Below are 21,190 nucleotides of genomic sequence, written 5' to 3'. Positions count from 1 at the left end.
CACCCCTGGACTGCCATCACGGCACCCCAGGGTGCCCCGTCACCCACTTTGAAAGCCCCTGGTCTATACTGTAGTTAAAATGGCAAATGTGAGTTGAGGTGTAAGCTGTTGTTCCCACATAACTTACTGTTATTGTACATTGTCTGTCCTGGGAGAGAGGACACATGAACGCTGCTTGCTGCGCCTGCTACCAGCTGACATGAAGCTGTGGCCAGACGATGACACTGGAAGAGAGAGCACATTTCGTTGGGTGTCATAGAATTAGAGAGATACTGTCTGCTGGCTGTACAGTATGACAAATGTAGAAATTACTATGGTTGACTATGATTGACTATGGGCACTGGCTGTGGTTGACAATGGGTACTGACTATAGTTGACAATGGGTACTGACTATGATTGACTATGGGCACTGGCTATGGTTGACAATGGGTACTGACTATAGTTGACAATGGGTACTGACTATGATTGACTATGGGCACTGGCTATGGTTGACAATGGGTACTGAGTACTGACTATGGTTGACTATGGGTACTGACTACGGTTGACCATGGGTACTGACTGATACTGTCTGTCATACTGACATGATACTGGCAATAATATTGGCATGGAATAAATACAATAAAAGTATGCAAGTAACTTGTACATTTCTTTTCTAATGTTGCCAATTTTAAATTGAACTAAACCATATGGACACAAAATGATTACGTCATTGACCCATTTAACTTGTTCAAAGAATGGATGGACATGCACACACACGTATCAGTATTACTCTCTGCTCTAGTCATTCCCCAGTCAGTCTCCTCATAGTCCTTGTCATAGTACTGGCACTCCACGCCAAGCTAGTCAACGCTACGTAGGAAATGATGATGACCTCCATCTGTTTTCCCACCAGGAAAGACTCCCACATAGAATTACCATTAAAGCACCATTTGCACCATGCTTCATTTACAATAGCCCTCATTCACTATGGAGTAGAGCATTAATACCACGCTTCATTTACAACATTCAATTTGGACTGGGACTAACTACTGCACTAACACACTGATGTCTATAGATAGGATGAAGTGGGTGAGCGGACGTACCGTGCATGATTCTGAGAGGTCAGTTTGATTTAGCTTTCACCTGCTTCTTTGATATTCACGTATTTGGTGCAAGGTCTGACGCGCTTGTTCTGGAGTGCGCGTGCACGGGCACGTGCAATTGTTTGCGTACCTGAGCTTACGGAGAATGAAGCGACTACTTCCAACTGACTCTGTCTTTTCAGCAGCACTTCCTCTCTCTTCAGAGCTGCCATGTACTTGGAGTACGACCAAGACATCTGAAGGAACACATACAACAATCTCAATAGGCTTGGATTACTTTCTCCTTTTCCAGTACTGACTCATCTTCATCACTGTATTCCTCCTCATCAAAAGTGCACGTGGCGCTTTGGCATAGCTGTATAAAGTCTTCACCTGCTGTGTAGGAGAATATATCACTCTGCTCCGTTCCCTCGTCAACTTGTCCTCTTGTCCTCCTTCTCCATCCACGTCCTGCCCCTCTTCTTCTTCCTCTTGTGTCTCCATCTCCTCCTGCACCACAGACGGTGGTAGAATGTTATGATCATTTCATATAATGAAATTCTAAACAATTACAATTTGTAATTACAACTTATGACATTTGTGAATGAATATTATATCATATTTTCACATTCAAAAATCTGAAATTCGATTCGATTTTATATGCCATTTGCCAGGTGTGTGTGTGTTTGTTGACCTGTTCCTTTCTCCTCCTCCTCCTCTGCAACCTGGCTCTGTGTTTCACTCTCTGTTCCTCCAGGAGTGGCAGGAGCTGCTCCTCCTTGACGCTGCTCCTCAAAGTCTGGAACTGAGGCCACAGCTTCAGCAACTCACTGAACACTGACATCTGGACGGACGCACGCGCGCACACACACACACACACACACACACACACACACACACACACACACACACACACACACACACACACACACACACACACACACACACACACACACACACACACACACACACACACACACACACACACAGAGTAATGTACTACACAAAAATACAAACCTTTTTATACCTGTAAACGAATAAACCTATACATATACTCTACTTGGACTTACAATGCTTTTGCAATGTGATAAAAATGCAGCTATTTTCATTTCATTTCATTTATTTGTTTATTTAGACGGGACAATGCAAATGTTAGTCCGTTGTCCCCAATCATCAAACGTCAACATCAACAATATCGACATAACAAGGCACAATAAGAATTTTCGATGCACAATACAATATAACTCAGGCCTTAAGTGAACACATGTGCACACTACGTGTACCTGTGCCTCCCTGAAGATGTAAGGGCCAAGCTCCTTGCGTTTGTGCAGTATCCGGTGGGCGTATTCAGGAGGAATGTCTATCTGGAGCACAGGGGGCACGGAGGAGTTGATAAAACAGCTAATGATGGTGGAGATCTTCTGCTGGATGGTGGCCTCGTCACTGTGGGAGTGACACAGGTCCTGAAGGAAGAGAACAGAGAGAAGTGTATAATTTAGCCAACAGGTTGTCACATGAGTGTGTACTGATGATGTCAAGTATGATGTCTGTACACCACTGTATACTGCCCACTTGTGGTACAGCTACACTTAAGGTAAATATAAACAGTTGCTTCAGAGCTGAAACATCAGAGCTTCTTAATATGGCACACTTAAGAAGCAGGAATCTATTAATCTGGCTGGTCGAGTCATCATTGTGATGTCAGAACAGGTCAGCTATATCTATATCTGGAGTCCGTGAGGTCAGATGTAGAGGTATTGGCCAGCTCCATATGTGGAGATGTCTTGGCCATATAGACATCATGTCTGTGACGCACGGCTGGACGGACATGATCTGCAGGTTTGCATACTAAATAAGTTGTGGGTGTCATAATTCTGAGAGCACCATTATATTGGGAAAGGCTCGATATTTCTACGTGTTGTTAGTTCGACTAAGGGTTAGGGTTAGGGTTTAGGTTTAGGCATAGTTTTACTGAGGTTAGGGTTTGGGTTAGGTTTAGGCATAATGGTTAACATTCACCAGGTTAGCATTCTGCATTCACCAACGTCGGCAGGTTAGCAATTTCACCAGGTTAGCAAACTTAGCATTCACCACTGTCAAACTAATGGGACGTTGAACAAATGCTACGTCGCAATATCGACACGCTCCCCATTATATTATAATTAGTGTTGCCCGATCACGTGATCGGATCGGCCGCCGATATGGCCGTTTTTATAAGATCGGAGATCGGGGAAAAAAAATCGGGAAAAAAAAAAAAGTTTTTTTTTTTTTTTTCAAAAAAATATTTTCTGGGAGTACTGAAAGTTACAGGTAAGGTGAATGCGATATGAAATGTAAGCTTACCATAATCACAGTAATCCTTAATCATTTTCAATCATATTCAAGGGCTTTTGGAGAAATGAGACAGACAGAGCACTGCAGAGGGAAGGTGATTGTGTCAGACTCTGTGTACAGCTGGCAGCTGATGCCAATAAGTAGTAATTGGCCCCTTGCTAATGGATCAAAGGAAGGCAATTATGTCTCTCTGCACTGTCAACTAGCTCAGTGGTTCTCAACCTGTGGGTCGGGACCCCCAGGGGGGTCCTCAAATTATTTTGGGGGGGTCCCCAGATGATTAACTTAATGTGCAACATTGTTTTCTCTCTCAACAGTAAACAAATCAACATAAAGTTTAAGTGTATAGAGGGTATCTGCACATTTCGAAAGTGAAAAATTAAGGACTTTTTAATACCTCTAAAATGACAAATTAAACATTGGCCAAATTGTCAAATATTAAAGCCAGAAATTGTGAAAATAGCCGATCTACATGCTCACAACTCCTCGCGTTGCGAGGCGTTGTGAGCATGTAGATCTGCTATTTTCACAATAGAACCGTGTTATACAAAATATACTTCCTCAACTCTTCAGGGTCGGGGGTCCCCAGTTAAAATATGATTATTTTGGGGGTCACGGCCTGAAAAGGTTGAGAACCAAGTGATAGAATGAATAGAATTTTTTTTTTCTTCTTAATGCCTTGCCAAAAGATCGGATCGGGAAAGATCGGGATCGAATCGGAAGCAATAATATTTGATCGGTATCGGATCGGGAGCAAAAAAACCCTGATCGGGGCATCCCTAATTATAATGATGCTCTCAGAATTCTGCTGAGGCTCCCGAGGTGGACAAGTGCCAGCCAATTGTTTGTGAACATGATACTGCAGCTAGAGTTCACTCTAGATGCTGTCCTTTCATTATTATGAAATTATAATGGCTTTAACCATGACTAAGAAGCGCAGCATTAGGTACTCTCCTTGAGGCATTGTAGAGGGTGTCTGTTGTGTTGTCCCCTGTATTGTGTTTTATATGGACCTGTGGATTAGAGTCTGAAATGTAGATTGATATATATAATGTATTGACAGTGCAGCCAGAGTGACCATATTAGGGCCAAGAATGTGGCTTTTGCAAGTGGTGCAGAGTGCAGACTTGGCCTCAAATGTACACCTTTGTTCTGACACACTGACATTACAACCAACCAACCAATAGTTAGGAGTACAAATAGCAGTGACATTTCAATCAACCAATAGTAAGGAGTTCAATCCGAGATCAGTCCTATCCTAGATCAGTGACAATACAATCAACCATTGGTAGGCTAGGGAGTACAGGATCCTAGATCATAACAGTAATTTTGGGGAGACCGCCTGCTTCCATCTGACATCACGCTCTGGCTTGATGTCCCTTTTATGCCCATATATGGAGATCGCTGATGTCATCACAAGTCACAGTTGCAAATTAATTACGTCCTTGTCCGTTTTATGCCCATATATGGAGATCCCTGTCCCGATGTCATTAATATTAAGCGCATATCTGGGAATGCCCATATTTGGTAATGCCCATATGGGCATGTTCTGAGTCTGACATCACATTGTTGCCTATCATGCAGGGGTCTCCATATGGGTAACTGGTGCGATATACATCACTGGCCAGATGGCCAAGAATTGGCGCGACCTCGCCCTAAGGGCGAGGTCGCATGTAACCCTAAGGTGTCTTACTAGTTATATTCCTACAATGACATCTCTGTCATCCTCATCTTCTTACCTTGTACCTCTGGACCTCCAGCCAGAACAGTACATCGTTCTCCAGGAAGTCTCCCTTCAGAGAGACAAAGCGTTGGAACTGGTGGCAGGTGACGGGGTTGAGGAGGACCTGTCTGAATAGCAGGATCTCCTTGGATGAATTCATCCACAGCCCCTCTGCCTGCTGGGATATGGGGGGAGATGCTGCATGATGAAACTCATTTAGGATCAGCCAAGTTCATCCCATCATCATGAAGACATTTTGGACCACAGTATTGTAAATTCAAACTGTGGCTATATATCATTATCCTGATAACCTCTTAATTGTCTGTATTAACATAATAAATAACTTGAAATCAGAAAAAGATGGTTGCCAAATGAATGAATGCAGACTACATGTTCCTGTAGTGTTCCTGTTGAGAGTATGAAAGGTTCATGTTTTATCATAGTTCAGCTATAAAGGCAGGATGGGGGTCATGGGAACAGAGCTTAGTGGAACAGATTCTAAAGGCCATTAAAGGCATGTTAGCAATAGCGATGCTTTAATCCTGTTTATCCTGGAACGAATTTAGGAAAACTAACAGCAATTCCAAAGTGACGTTTGACAGATTCAGTGCATCAAGCCAAGTTGTGAAGTAAATCACACACACTTTTCAGTCCAGGAAATGGCTCATTTTTCTCTGTTCAAAATAACCGGCTTCCAAAGAGGATTTTACCTTACCTTCCAGGCTTCTCTCCTTCTTCTGCTTTGCCCGTAGCCCTGCCTGTCTGCCGGCTGGAGCTGGAATACGCACACATACACACAGAGGTCAACAGTCAGACACTGAGTAAACTAGGGTTACGCAGGGACACTAAACACCTCTCAAGCCTCTCTGTTGCACTCGATGGCAGCGTCGAAAGCCCACTACTAGATTTAGTTCTTTCTGTCCTCTGGCCCTCTGGTCCCCTGCTCCTTCTCGAGAGGACGTTTACATCTCTCTCACCTCTGCTTTCCTCTCCTCTCTTCTCCGGTGTGTAATGCTAAACTTCATCTACCTCTCATTTACCTCTCATTACCTAATGAGAGGATCTGTGTCCTGACAAGCTGAACTTGATAACATAATGAGGCGCAGCAGAGGAGCTTGTGGTTCGTGTGTTAACACCTGATGATACCAGAGCAGAGAACACTTTGACAATGCTGGTATTTTTTGGTTTCTCATATAGCAACCTCATTCACACTTCCCTGACTCCAAACCACTGGCCTGTCTAAATGCCTCGAAGCATTTTCAGGCAATGATTAATTACTAACAATGCTAACTCTTTACCACAGTGTTTTGGTGTGTGTCTTCTCTGTTATTAAAATACTATAGAACTGAAGTCCCGAGCTATGTGTGCTCTACCGACAGTAGTTTAAGGAATTAAGGACGTATGCACTCACAGAAAACAACGCTGATGAATCTTACTTTAAATGCTCTCTACTAAACAAGATGTTTTCATCTAATTACCTAGCTGATTCCCTACCTGTCCAACTAAACAATATATGTACACAGAATACAGCTGAAAACACAAATGAGGAAAATATATTCCTCATTATATTCACCAAATACTTTTCTACCAATATTTTTGAACTTCCACCTAAAGCAACTATAAAAGCATTTTAATGTGGAGGGAAATGTATCAGAATTAGGTGTCTACTATTCAGGATTCCATACTTTTAATACAGAACACACATATTGTGTTAATGTTATCAAACATGTTCCAAAAGTGTTTAATTGAAACTGTGGATGGAACCATGCGTATAGTGACTCAGAAACAAAGCGTGTTTAGAGGACTAAAACAGAGACACCACACAAACCTTCTGTCTCTCTGTGAACTCTTCTGTAGCCAAGAACAGAGGCAGCCATGTTTTCTCAATATGTCTCCGAACAATATCCTGGATCTCCACCACAACAGAGTTGGAGAGACGTTCGTGTTTTAAGCGCTCAGGTCCACCTGCCAGGCGCATTATCTGCAGACAGACATACAACATGCTGTGATGCACAAACATATATATATGAAGAATCAGAGATGGAATAGAAACATTTTAGATATAGGCCTGGGCTTGGTTCATGTGTGTGTGTGTGTGTGTGTGTGTGTGTGTGTGTGTGTGTGTGTGTGCGTGCGTGTGTGCGTGTGCATTTGTGCGTGTGCATGTGTGCGTGTGCGTTACTGTAAATGTTAAAGATGTGAGGATGATAGGGTGGAGACAGCACTGGTCTGACGGCTCTAAACCACAATAAGAACATATAAAGGAGTGCTGGTATCCCTGGGGGAAGGCTGCTCACAGCAGGAGATCCAAGCCACACGTCTCTCTCTCTCCTGACTCCTGCTGGGCTTTCTGTCACTCTCTGTTCTCTCCATCCCTCTGGTCGCTTTCTCTCTAATGTCCCCCTAGTTATTTTTTCTCGCACATTTCTCTCCCTCACTCTCTTACACACATGCACGCACGCACACGTACGCATGTAGCCTAGCCTACACATCAGACCAAAATGAGAACCAGTCATGGCACTGGAGTGGGCGAGTCCGTTAGATGAAAGGGGGCCAATCTGTGACTGAATGACTGATTGATTGAGAGAGTGAAGGGCCAAGGCAGTAAAGCTGTCAGTCCCTCAACATCCCTCACGCAGACAGGAACCCAGACAGAGCTGCAAGAGTCCCAGAGCCACATCCAATTTACAGAAACACCCCATTCAAGCTAATGTCTAAAGATCATTTCTATGGTATTTATGCTACATTAGGCTGTAGAGTAGAGAGTAGCATGATAGATCCACAGTCAAATCCACTGTATCAATTTATGTCAGAGTGTAGAAATGTTACTTTACAGGTCAATGTTATCACTCCAAGTTAAATCAACACTCTGGATTTTACTATAGAGGAGAGAGCAAGGGTGTGACATACTGTAGGTCCTAAGTTCAAAGTTGAACCCATGATGTCACAAGTACATCATCTAAGCCCACCACAGGAACACCCTGAGATCAGCCTTAATGAATAGCCATTTATTTGGCTGTTCTGTATCAATTCTGATGCATCAGATATTTCCATGACATTAGAAAAGCTCTGTGGCGGCCAGCCCAGCTACAGACAATTTGGGGGGGGGGGGGACCAGGAAGTCTGTACTACTCGTTCCAAGCCCATGCCCAGTGGCCCCCTGTCGTAATACTAGAACCTAGAAACCTAATCTCCATCTATAAATGTCAGGAGAGATTTCATCCAACTGTCATTGTTACTGGAGCCAATCGACGCTGTCCTCCTGATCCAAACCACAGTCATCTCACTCTAACTCTAACCAGCCTCCTCATCCTCCATTTTCTACCATCACACTGCTGTCATAGCTGTCAGCATGCAGTCTGCAGGACACCACAGACGGATGATTGGTATACGCACTTCAGAGCCACAGTCCCTTCGGCTTGTCAATCTCAAATGCATAACGGATTCTAAATATCAACGTATGAGAGCGCGTCTTCTGTCGCCTATGGCTCATGCGCTTTCAAGTGTTTTGTGATGATTTTAATTCAATGGAAGCTTAAAACTGTTTGTCATCGCTGAACCAAAGATGCATGCATGCAATGTTGTGTCAATTTGAAACAAAATGGCAATAAAATGTAATATCTCTGTCTTTTAGATAATGTATGGACTTACATCCTCTTGTTGTTCTGCTGAAGCAGGGCTGTTGGGGCCAAAGAAGTACTTTCTGTTGAGGTATTTGGTTGTGATGGCAGATGACTTCTCCAGTCTGACGTCTTTATTCTTCTGGGGAGTCCTTCTGTACTGATCCAGGTCCAGCCAACAACTCAAGTGGACACTGAACGGAATCACATTCATAAGACAAAACACAAACTGCAAAATGCATGACATGGACAGCTGATATTTCTCACACACACACACAAAGGAACAAGCTTTGTGTGACCTTAAACCAGGCTCAGTGTACGTGCACTCTGGACATCAATTATTTCCCCACCTGGCGTCGTGTTCCTGGAGGAAGGACCGGAAGTGCTGGATCTCATGGCGATGACGGAGTAAGGAACCTAGGCGGTAACCATGGTAGCGCGGCGAGACATCCAACCAAGGATTAGGTCCCTCTGAGGGCGTAGCGGGACGCGATGGAGGTGGAGTAGACTTACACCGATCCACCTGTCCAGACGGAGAAAGAGGAGAGGAGGACGGGGAGAGAGAGATAAGGACTGAGACGAAGCGGAGACGGGGTGGAACGTGTCAGTGTAGTATAAAGTAATGTTTCTCAAAGTGGATTCCAGGGACTCTGTGGGTTCCTTTATAGGGGTCTAAGGTGACCCATATACTGTACAATAAGTATGTAACTCTGACAGTGTACAAATGGAACCAAATGAACCCGTCAGGGTTCATTTGACCCGTCCGTGCTGGATAATTATCGACCCATCTCTAATTTGCCTTTTCTGGGCAAGGTCCTAGAAAAAATTATCTTTCATCAATTGGATGTGTTTCTGCAGAACAATAAGGTGCACAACAAATTCCAATCCGGCTTCAGGAAAGGACACAGCACAGAAACTGCACTTTTAAAAGTTATTAATGATCTTAGGGTGGCTGCTGATAACAAAGATGTGTCCGTTCTCCTACTGCTGGACCAATCGGCGGCTTTTGACACAATTGACCATACAATTCTAATACAACGTCTCGAACACTGGGTAGGACTGTCAGGTACAGCTCTGTCCTGGTTTTGCTCTTATCTGACAGGCAGAAGCTACTCTGTTAATCTAGCTGACTTCGAGTCAAACAAACACAACATCTGCTCTGGTATTCCACAGGGCTCGATTCTTGGTCCTTTATTATTCTCCCTCTATATACTGCCGCTGGGAGAACTTATTTCCGCTCACGGTGTGAATTTCCATTTCTATGCTGATGACACCCAGTTGTACCTTTCGGTGGCTACGGACGACCCCTGTGCTCTAGACCCATTGCTGACGTGCGTGTCCAGCATAAAATGCTGGATGAGTGAGAACTTTCTCAAGCTAAATGAGGACAAGACAGAAGTTCTCATAATAGGTTCTACTGCCCAGAGAGAATCAATAATAAATAGACTTGGTAACCTGGCTAAAGAAAATAACACCTCTGTTAAGAACCTGGGGGTGATCATTGATGCTGAATTAAATTTTAATACACACATTAATCATGTCACGAAGATTGCCTTCTTTCACCTTAGAAATATTGCGCGAATTAGAGCCTATCTGTCGCTGAACGATGCAAAAACGCTGATCCACGCTTTTGTTTTCTCTCGGCTTGATTACTGCAACGCACTTCTCTCTGGTCTGCCAAAGAAAACAACTGACAGATTACAACTTGTTCAAAATGCAGCAGCCAGAGTTTTAACAAAAACTAAGATAAGAGAACATATTACTCCAGTTTTAGCGTCGCTACACTGGCTCCCGGTTGTTTTTAGGATTGATTTTAAAATTCTTTTACTTGTTTATAAAGCTCTAAATGGTCTGGCACCTTCGTACCTCTATAACTGCCTGCATAGATATGTTCCAACCCGCCCACTCAGGTCCTCTAGTGCAGACCTACTTGAGGTGCCAACAATGACATATAAAAAATATGGTGAAGCAGCTTTCTGCTTCTATGGACCGACAGCTTGGAATAAACTACCACTACACCTAAGACAGGCAGCCTCGGTGGATAGCTTTAAAGCACAGCTCAAGACCTATTTCTTTACTCTTGCTTTTAGCTAAATTTTTTAATCCCTATGCTGCTATTGACGTCCGCACGGCTCTGAAATTGTTCTTCAATGTTCTATGCTTTTATTTTTTCTTGCTTTATTGTAATCATTTTACTTATCTCTTTTTTATGTATTTTTTATTTCTATTTTACTTTTTCTCTGTTAAGCACGTGTGCTTCATTTTATGCTCTGTAAAGCACTTTGAGCTGCTTTTCATGTCATGAAAGGTGCTATACAAATAAAGTTTTATTATTATTATTATTATTATTATTATTATTATTTGGTACACTGTCAGAGTTAAGGGGAGACCTAGAAATTTGAAAGTTTGAGAAACACTGGAATAAAGGCAAAACAAGAGGGCAACGACAATAATTTGCTGAATCCTGGTTGATCTGACCTGTCTCAGTCTGAGCTCTGACTCCGCATACAGGCTCTGAAGCTCTCTGTACTCCTCACTGTCCACCCGACGCACCTCCTCCTGGACAGACACCTGCAGGAAGCACACACACACACACACACACACACACACACACACACACACATAGACTCAGAAAGACCCTCACCACACCCAGATGAGGAAACCCAAGCTCAAATGCAAAATGTAAACACCTCATTCTTTCATTTTCACACATATGTCTCACATCAAAATCAAAACAACGGGACCGAATCAGGTATCAGCAGACATTTCATCACTTTCTCTGCTTTATTCTTTCTCCCCTGTTCTTAATAGGTTGGATATGGAAATATTCTCATGCTTCTCGTTGTTTTTTTTTGGTCTTTGTTCAATATACGAGTTTTGAAGGAAAATACATTAGTTAAATTGTAAGTGAACAGCACCCCCAGCCCTGGGCTGAGCTCCAGTACCCTGTGGTAGAACTCAGCGTCTCTGGAGATCAGCTGCGTCCATGGCTCCAGGAGGAGGACCAGGTTCTGCTCCTCAACCTCGTCAAACAGCTCCTCAAACGCCGGCGTCAGGCGTCCGTACACCTCCCTCCTTGTCTCCTCACGTGCCCCAACACTCCTACTGGCTGAGCTGCACAGATAGGTGGAGTAAAGGATCTGCATGGAGAGGAGAGGAGAGATGGAGAGGAGAGGAGAGGAGAGGTTAAGAGAAACGAGAGGAGAAATCGTTAAACCTTCTTCAGTCACCACTTCAGAAACGTATCGTCACTATCATCACCGTGTTCTCTGTTATGATTACCATCATTATCATCATCATCTTCTTCCTGCTTTTCATGTTCTCATAAATCACGTCATCATCCAATCCACACTATTCACCAGCTCTCATCACTGCGGCCATCATGCCACAGCAACATCACTATTTACACTCTTGGCCACGTCCCACTGGAAAAAGAGATACTCCTCTCCCGTGTGATTACCCTGTTTAAATAAAAAGGTTAAACTGAGGAAAATATATTCCACTGTGAAGTATTTTGGACAGGCCTGTTTTCTTCTGTGGTCCAGTTCTAGCCAGGCGAGGTGGTTCTGGGTTGCTGAACTGGTGGGATCCTGGGGGGTCTGACTCACTTGTTTTTGTGGGCACTTTGTGAGGGGTGAAGTGCCAGCCAGACAATGAGTGAGGGTAGCACATGCACGTTTAGTGTGTGTGAGCATAAAGTGGGGGTTCCTGGCTTTAATATGGTGGGTATATGGTGAGACAAGGAGAGGATTATTTGTAGAGTGCCAACACAAAACAGTTGGTGCCAACTCTCTCTCTCTCTCTCTCTCTCTGTGTCACACACACACACACACACACACACACACACACACACACACACACACACACACACACACACACACACACACACACACACACACACACACACACACACACACACAACCTTGGCCAGCGGGGTACAGCATGACAGTAGTGTTAATGATGTCTATGGAACAGCTTATGCTGTAACTCTGTACAAATCAACTTAGACTTTACTGGAGCTGATTGTGTCTCTTGAGATGTGCCTGTTCTGGTACATAACTGACTGACTGACTGACTGACTCTATGATTGTGACCGAGCAACTGACCTGTGCTTGTCGTTGTACTCTGTAAGGGTCCAGTCCGTCCTGGTAAAATAAGTGGTGGTACTGTTGGAGGTCGGACCACAAGTTCACAGCATTCTCCCAAAGCTGAGGAGGCAGGAAAGAGCAACACATCACCAGAGGTTTTTGGTTGTCATCATCACCACAGAAACATACATGTATTCCTTGTCAACTATAAACAATGGGATTAACAGGCCATTTTTTGTATTTTATTAACCTTTAACCAGGCTGGTCATAAAATAACAAATAATTATTTACAGTGACGGCCTGGCAAGAGGTAAGGCTCTTGGAGTTGGGGAGAGGAGAAAACAACTCATACAAACATCAGGACAGATTAATATTAAACAACAGGCTGGAGTAGGAGGATAAGGTAGGGGCACATATAAAAACAAAACATTAACATCATTAACATCGATAATAATAAAAAAGAAACAATGGGCAACAGACCTAGGAAACAATCAAATAGCAATCAAAACAAAGCAAAAGCAATTGTTACAAAAGTCATGTAGTTATGTGGGTGAAAAGTTACAATATCAATGTTTCTTGAAGCGTAGAGGGAGATACATTTGTGCAGTTTTATGGTTTTGTGCTGTTCATTCCAGTCAAATCTAATTGAAACCTCATGGAAACTTTAGCTGGATGTTCAGCACAGTGATGGGTTATTAGTAGCAATCTGATGGCATAGTGGTAAAGAAATCAAGTTTCTTCAGGGAAAGTTTGCAGCCATCTCTCCATCATTCTGTACACAACATCCCCATAACGAAACAGGTATAGGATGGAACAGCAAAATCTGCCAGAACGAGTGAAAGAGTAATGATTACGGACTCTTATTTGGACAGGCATACTGTAAATGATAACGTGCTGTTGTATTCAGGTAGGAACTGCTTGGACGATATGGGGAGGCTTTCAGGTAGGATGGGATTCATCTAGTTCCTAACTATTTGTAGGATGTGATTTCTTCCAGATCAATGCCATCATAGAATTTTATAGGATGTGGTGCAGAGATTAAGTTGCTCTTTCCAAACAAAATAACTTCAGTTTTTGGGCTGTGTGAGATGTAAATAAGAAAATAATTAAGAGGATGAGAGGAGGTCTTTGATGGCATCTTATATTATGTATGGATTTATTTGTTTTATATTCTTTTTGAAGAATGGAACAGTAAAACAAGATATAATGTAGCTGCTACTGGACCTGGTTTCCAGAACCTTCACAGAATTGTGTGAAGAATAAACCAGCCCTGGAGTCAACATAAAGGGCCTGTAGCATCCTCTCCATTCTTCTGCTTCCCAACACTGGACTAGGACTGCTGCTGCTGAAATAGGACTGATCTCACAAACACAGAAAAGGAAAGAGCAATAAACATGTGTATACATGATAGGACACTAAAGAACCATACCAGTGGTCTGGCTTATTTAGCCCAAATGACTTCTTAATGGCAGCAAGCTGTCCAAAATGCCAGACCACTGGTACGGTCCTTTAAAGAGGTGGTGCCATAGTTTTGTACTTTTCAGTTTTACAAGTGGGTTTAATGTGCAAATTTGCCTTCCCTGTGTATTTTTAGTTTCTTCCTGAAAGCTGTCATGGTACCCCATCTTTACTACACAGGGAAACTTCAACACAATAAGGCACAATATGAAAATACCATAGATTTAGAATAGAATAAAAATACTTTATTATTACCAGTAAGACTCCCTAATCGGGAGATAAGCGACCGTCAGGTCGCACACACAAACTTTAGAAGGCAGTGGTAGCCAATCAGGAGGGAATATGGGACAGATCCATGTTATGTTGATGACATGAGTTTAGAGATACTGTGTACTGCTTTGTGTGATTTTAGGGCAAAATCTGTAGGAGCAGTGTCCAAAAATGTGTTTTGCAAGAATTGGCCTCATGGTGGCACTAGAAGAGGGCCAAAATGAAAAATGAGGGTTGTGGTTTGGCAACCAAGGAGTGTGTGTGCAAAGTTTGGCATGGATCGGGGCAACGGTGGCGGAGATATGAGTAGGCCAAAAGTGTGACGTGTGACGTGTGACAGACAGACAGACAGACAGACAGACAGACAGACAGACAGACAGACAGACAGACAGACAGACAGACTGACTGACAGACAGCCGGTGGAGGTTTTGATAGTAACTACGACCTGACGGTATACTTTATTATAATTATTATTATTATTATTAAATCTGTTCACCATAGTTGGTTTCAGTGAAAATGTTTTGCATCACACTAATCGCTTCTAGACACTTTTCAGATGTTATGCAAGGAAAGGCATGGTTAATCGTATTGCCGGGCCATTGCATACACAAAGGCTACACAGTTGGATACACAGATTTCTCCTACCGGTGTGTGAGCAGCTCTGGGCAGGCAGGTGTCAGGCCGGAGAGGAGGCAGGGTTATACAGCGGGGGTATGGGTCTATCCCTGATGGAGGCCTCAAGTGTCTCTCAGCCCACAGCCCCAGCTGAGAGGATTCACCTTGGACTTCCGGAGTACACCGAGATGTCCAGAATCTGGGAGCCCTGTCAGTTATACATTTCATGTTATGTTAAATTACAGTATGACGCAGTCTGCCATATAAACACAATTATTTAACACACACACACACACACACACACACACACACACACACACACACACACACACACACACACACACACACACACACACACACACACACACACACACACACACACACACACACACACACACACACACACACACACACTTCATGAACTAAGTAAGCCTTCCTTTGTTCTCTCTTCTCTGATTCTCACCAGTAGGAGAGCAGAGCATCAATGAGGCAGGGCTGAATGAGGTGTAGTCTTTCCTCTGTCCAGCAGGGGGTGGTAGCCAGCCCCAGTCTGGAGAGCAGCTCCATACTCAGACTGCTTGGACCACCTCTAAGCAGGTACCTGTTCCTCATCAGCACCAAGTGTCTGATTCACACATTGATTCACATCAGTCATATCTAATATATATATATATATATATCATTCACACCAGTGCAGTCACATTAATAGCAATCATTTGTGTAATAAAAACAAAACAAAAAAATATGTTGACAGATGCTAAGGTTAGACTACAGCTGACCCCTGCCTTTAAGGATGTGATAGGACAGGAGGCATCACTCTGACTTGAGGCTGTCAGTTTTGTTTTATGTCATATTATTATGGCATGTAATATTGAAACCGAAAACTGACTAGCTCAGCTCACTCTCCCAGGGCTTTGGTTTAAGAATGTATCTCACTCTGTATTAAGGCTGGGCAATATATCGAAAATATACCGAGGTATCAACATACAAGGTATACAATGCCACCGAAGACGGCTTGAAATTAGGTATTTTTGCATGTGTCAAATTAATTAACAGACACAATATGCATGCACGTAGAACATGCAAAAAAGCAGACCATCTGTAACCAGGTGTGGTTATTTCAATAAAACCATTGTTGGAAAATGGAAATAAGGCATTTAATTTTATCTAATGGATATACTATTCATTATCTGGGTTAGGCAGGCACTGGACCTAAAGCAGAAAAACATTAAAAACGATATAATGCAATTGTTTTGACTAATATCGTGAGTAATATCAATATCAAGGTATTCAACAACGTTATCGAATATCAAAGGTTTTCCTACTAGAGGGTATGCACGTGACATCATCATCATCCCGGGAAGTTACGCGGGAACGCCTACTGAGTGGCAAAAAAACTACTTTCTGGCCTTGACAGCCCAAACATCCAAACAGAAAAGTCCTTTCTGATTGCATTAAACGACATTACACAATGTTAAACTCACTTTGCCACTCACTTTGCCACTCGATTTGCCACTCGATTTGCCATTCACTTTATGCATGCAGCCTTACACCGTATTAGTTCTTTGGGGCCTGTCACGCTACAATAGGCCCTATATACAATATGGCTGTATATCAGGTAAAACTTTATGGAAAATTACATTTGAATAAATTACAGAAATGAATATGCTGTAATGTAATAAATCATGGTGTGTGTGCACGCTCATGCATGTGTGCGTGTACCTGTTCTTTTTCTCCCAGTGTTTCGTGGTTCTTAATCTTTCTGTATCCATCCAGAGGTTTACAAGCTTCTCTCCCGGTGTTCCCCATAAAAACTCCATGAACTCATCCCAGCCCTGTCTATTGCCATGGAAACGGGTGCCATGGTACCAACTGCCAAGGTAATTCCCTTGGTCTGCGGTCTTCTCCGCCATTTTCTTCTCATCAGTCTTCATTATTTCTTCATCCCCCCTTTCCTCCTTTTCTTGTACGTCTCTGTCCACCTCATCGCCCTGTGTGTTTCTGTACATAGCAGCTGAATGGAGGCAATCTTCAGTTTGACAGGACTCATTGTCGGTGTAAGCGTAAGTGTTCATCTGGTCTCCTGGCTGACTGGAACTGTCAGGGGTGTTTATTCTGTCCATCTGTGTCAACACCTCTCCAATCACATTTCTTACCAATTCTGCTGCCATGTTTTCAATAGGAATGCCAGAGGATTCAGACCTCTGAGCTTTAGAGACATTCAAACATTTATCTTCTTCTTCTGTGATGGTAGCTGATGGTTCTGTGGGAGTAACTACCTGTTGTGGACTCTGGTGTTCCTGTGTTTTCTCTGAGTTAAGGTGATTAGTTGAGCAAGAGGAGGTACAGGAGACCTCTTCACCAGGGAAGCAGGATAAACATCTGGTTGAGGCACAGCATGCTGGATGGAGATTCATCCTGTTTCCTTCTTCCCTCGAGGACAGTAGTGGTGAGCTTGTCATCCTCATAGACTCTGCTCCTTGGAGGAGGACATGGATATTGTATCAATAAACTGTTATGATAATCATAGCAATATTTCAAGGTATATATATATAGTTTGAAAACATATACCATGTTTTGGTTCTTCTTCGGAGCAGGTCAGGGCTTGTGTTATATTCTCATTGGTGAATTTGGAGGGAGAAAGGGGTTTCGAGATGCTTTCAAATAAGCTGCCATACCTCTTTTGGATACAAAGGTTCGGCTTCCACGAAGACAGCAGCTTGGCTAGCCTAGGAAAGATGGGATAGAACAGGCAAAATTCAACAGGTGTGACATTTCACCACCAATCACACAATACAAAATGTGTGCTATTTTGTGAGATTTGCTGGTGAAAGTGGTGGTGAAAAAGATAGACCCTTGTGGTATTCCAGTCAATGAAGCATATAGGGCTTAAGTGGTTGAAGATACAAGTTAACTTGTAACCTGATCTGAAAGGGGTGTGGCCCTAAGGGCTCACCTTGGGAATTAGATGCATGTGGCATTAGGCAGATTAAAACAGATGAAGAAGGGAAATGTTCTAATGTTTCAGAATAGCTTCCCAAGGAGCCACTGTGGTCACAATAACTACAAACCTTTATTATACTCTATTATACTCTCTATAATCTTACTTTATTTAGCATTAATCGCTAAGTTAGCAAGTTATAATAATTTGCTCTGAAACTTATTAGACAGACTATACTTCTAGATAGTTCTAGGTACATCCTAGTCAAAATGATCAAATAAACATTTATCTATACAGTATGTAGCTGACGTAAAATGATCACCAGCCGTAACAACAGAGAGTTCAAGTTAGAACATGTGTTATCAGCTTATCCTTAAACACACTGCTGTTGCTATGGTTACTGATAAGAATTAGACAAGCCACGTGATAGAATTTAACATGATAGAACTATCAATAGTAACTTAACCACTGCATAATAAGAGGTAAAGAACACTGTAAAGTTTTATTGAAGATTAACGGCACACTTGAAATACCTGTATTCAAAGTAGCAATCACTTTGAATGAATAATGGGAATCTTTCTTTCATGATCCATTGCAATCCTTGCTCTTTGTCCAAGCACTGCAAAAGTCAGTGACAAGTCAAGGACGGCAGTTTCCAAAACTACATGAATAAACAATTGTGGAACTCAAGCCACACTTACACAGGCAGTGTAATGGTTGTCTACCAGGAGACTTCTGGCCAGCACTGTGGGGTCATCATTTGGAAGTTGTGATTTACTCAGGACTGATCTGATCTGTCTGGAGATGCTCTCAGCTTCCTCACTCACCAGCTCAAACAGCCCAGTCTCCTGGTTGTACAGCAAAGCCTCAGGGAAGGACTACGTCAAGAGCACAATGACAGAGTGCTCAACAGTGGTGTAAAGCAATGGTTCTCATTAAGCCAATCATCTGGGGACCCCCCAAAATAATTTGGGGACTTTATTCCTTTTATACTTTTGAAAAGTTATGAAATGGGACATTCTGCATAATGACTAGTTTCTACTTTTGGTACTTTTATACCAATACTTATGTACTATTTCTAACTTTCATTTATAACAGAGTATTTCTACATTGTAGTATTGATACTTTTACTTAAGCTAAACAAATGGATCCATGTCCAAATTGTATTTATGAACCAGGAGTTATAACAGAATTTGTTTCTCAGAATAGTAAACTATATTTTTGTTAATGACAGAAATATATTACTTTACCGGCAGACTCAGAAAATCGTTAAAGAAATCCACCAATGTATCATCAGAGGCTAGACAGTGTTCCTGTATAAACAGAGGAAAATCAATAGTCTGAGAAGCATTTGCCGAAATAAGCAATAATCTTCCTCTTTATAAAACCAACATTTACGAAGTCAAAACCGGAAATGTTTGGGGATTTCTATAAAGATTTGCACTCACAAAATTTCCAGCAGTCAGATGAGTTAACTCTGAAAACAAAACAGTAACAAAGACTCACACAACCTATATTGTATTAAACACAGAAAAGTTAAATGTTACTAGATTTTAACAATGTTCCTACCTGTTTCAATCTTCCCACACATTTTTTTCAGATAAATATAGCATAAGGTTCTGCTACACGACAAATGTTGGCTGTTCAGCTCACAGAGGAAGTTAAGCCAAGAAAGTGCAGTTGGAGACTGCTGGCCACCCAACCTCTCAGTGTAATTACTGACACACTTAGGTTGCCATGGAGGTGAGGTGGACTCATTCTCAAAACACAGGCAGCAGTAAAACTTTAACTAGTGTAGACTACAGAGAACAGGACACGTAGGTCTATGCATTAGACATTTCATTCTTTAGCCAGCTTGTTTAAGAAGTGAACCTTCCAGGTCCCCTCCATGCTCAATCCAGAATCACCAGCTAGGGTTTAGTATTAAAGGGCTTTTTTAAGTTCAAATTAAGTGCAGTGCATGGGTTTTAACACAGGGTGGCACCAAAGACCAAGAGATGATCAAGTGACGCCACAACACTGTTAAGCTTATGGTAACTTGGTAGGGTAAGAGATATGTGGGTCAAAACTTGTATAGCTTGTAGATCAGCCATTTAACAGCTGAAGTAGCCGATGGGGTTCTCAAACCTTTTCCACGTCAAGGACCCCCAAATTGACAATTAGTTCCAGTGGTTGTCCCAAGATATCTGCACCATCATTCCATCAATTCCTGGCACTGCTTTGTTGCACCTACTGCACATTACAATGTTATCAATGTTAAAGGGATATTTCACTTTCAAAAAAAACTTTTGGTCATTTTATCGTCTAATCGGGCTTTTGGGAACACCCAGGACAGGTTTTGAATTTCTTCATTCAGTATTTAGATATTTGATATTCATTTCCCTCAATGTTCCCCCTTCAAGGACCTTCCTATACAAACCCATTGTAACTTCAAACTCCATTTTAACCATCATAGATTGAATTAAAACACCCGTCTTTTTCTGGTGACTCCTGACCCCCTCCGAATACGTGAGCAGGCCGTGTTTTTTCAATAACATTTTTCATTGATTTCTATTATTTTTTTGGGGGAAATGAAAATGATTAAATACAATAAATTATACAAAATAAATGATAAAAGTTATCGAAGAAAAACACGGCCTGCTCACATATTCGGAGGGTGTTAGGAGTCACCAGAAAAAAGGACATGTGTTTTAATTGAATCCATCATGGTTAAAATAGAGTTTGAAGTTATAATGGGTTTGTATAGGAAGGTCCTGGAAGGGAGCAAAATGGGGGAAATGAATATCAAATATCTAAATAATGAATGAAGAAGTTCAAAAACTGTCCTGGGTGTTCCCAAAAGCCTGATTAGACGATAAAATTACCTTTTTGAAAGTCTAAAGCTGCATTCACACTGCAGATATATAGTTGAACGTTTTGCTTGGTAATTCAATGTTATCTCAATGGAAACCAGCTTTAAAGGCTGGATTCCAAGGACAGCCGACACGCCCAGCCTTTAAAGCTGGTTTCCATTGAGATTACATTGAATTACCAAGCAAAACGTTCAACTATATATCTGTAGTGTGAATGAGGCATTAGTC

General features: G+C 42.2%; 1 protein-coding gene across 1 annotated transcript; it reads right to left on the bottom strand.

Annotated features, from left to right (window-relative positions):
• Window positions 1-129: 129 nt before the first annotated feature.
• On the bottom strand, window positions 130-20,533 carry rgs22 (regulator of G protein signaling 22; the record flags this gene model as incomplete). The annotated part of the gene is made up of 24 exons (XM_080742568.1): window positions 130-224; window positions 1,213-1,318; window positions 1,455-1,571; window positions 1,765-1,905; window positions 2,345-2,524; window positions 5,135-5,293; window positions 5,834-5,893; window positions 6,947-7,099; window positions 8,770-8,932; window positions 9,089-9,261; window positions 11,217-11,309; window positions 11,684-11,878; window positions 12,845-12,946; window positions 14,051-14,182; window positions 14,447-14,456; window positions 15,633-15,794; window positions 16,892-17,266; window positions 17,532-17,648; window positions 17,848-17,898; window positions 18,644-18,729; window positions 18,812-18,988; window positions 19,361-19,423; window positions 19,559-19,611; window positions 20,530-20,533. 24 exons carry the CDS (start codon window positions 20,531-20,533, stop codon window positions 130-132), a joined length of 2,967 nt encoding a protein of 988 aa, XP_080598694.1.
• Window positions 20,534-21,190: the final 657 nt, after the last annotated feature.

This window comes from Nannobrachium achirus (assembly GCF_963921795.1).
Source record: "Nannobrachium achirus genome assembly, chromosome: 2".
NCBI lineage: Eukaryota > Metazoa > Chordata > Actinopteri > Myctophiformes > Myctophidae > Nannobrachium > Nannobrachium achirus.
The sequence above is the reverse complement of the archived record's forward strand: the minus strand, read 5'-3'. Positions and strand labels throughout refer to the sequence as shown.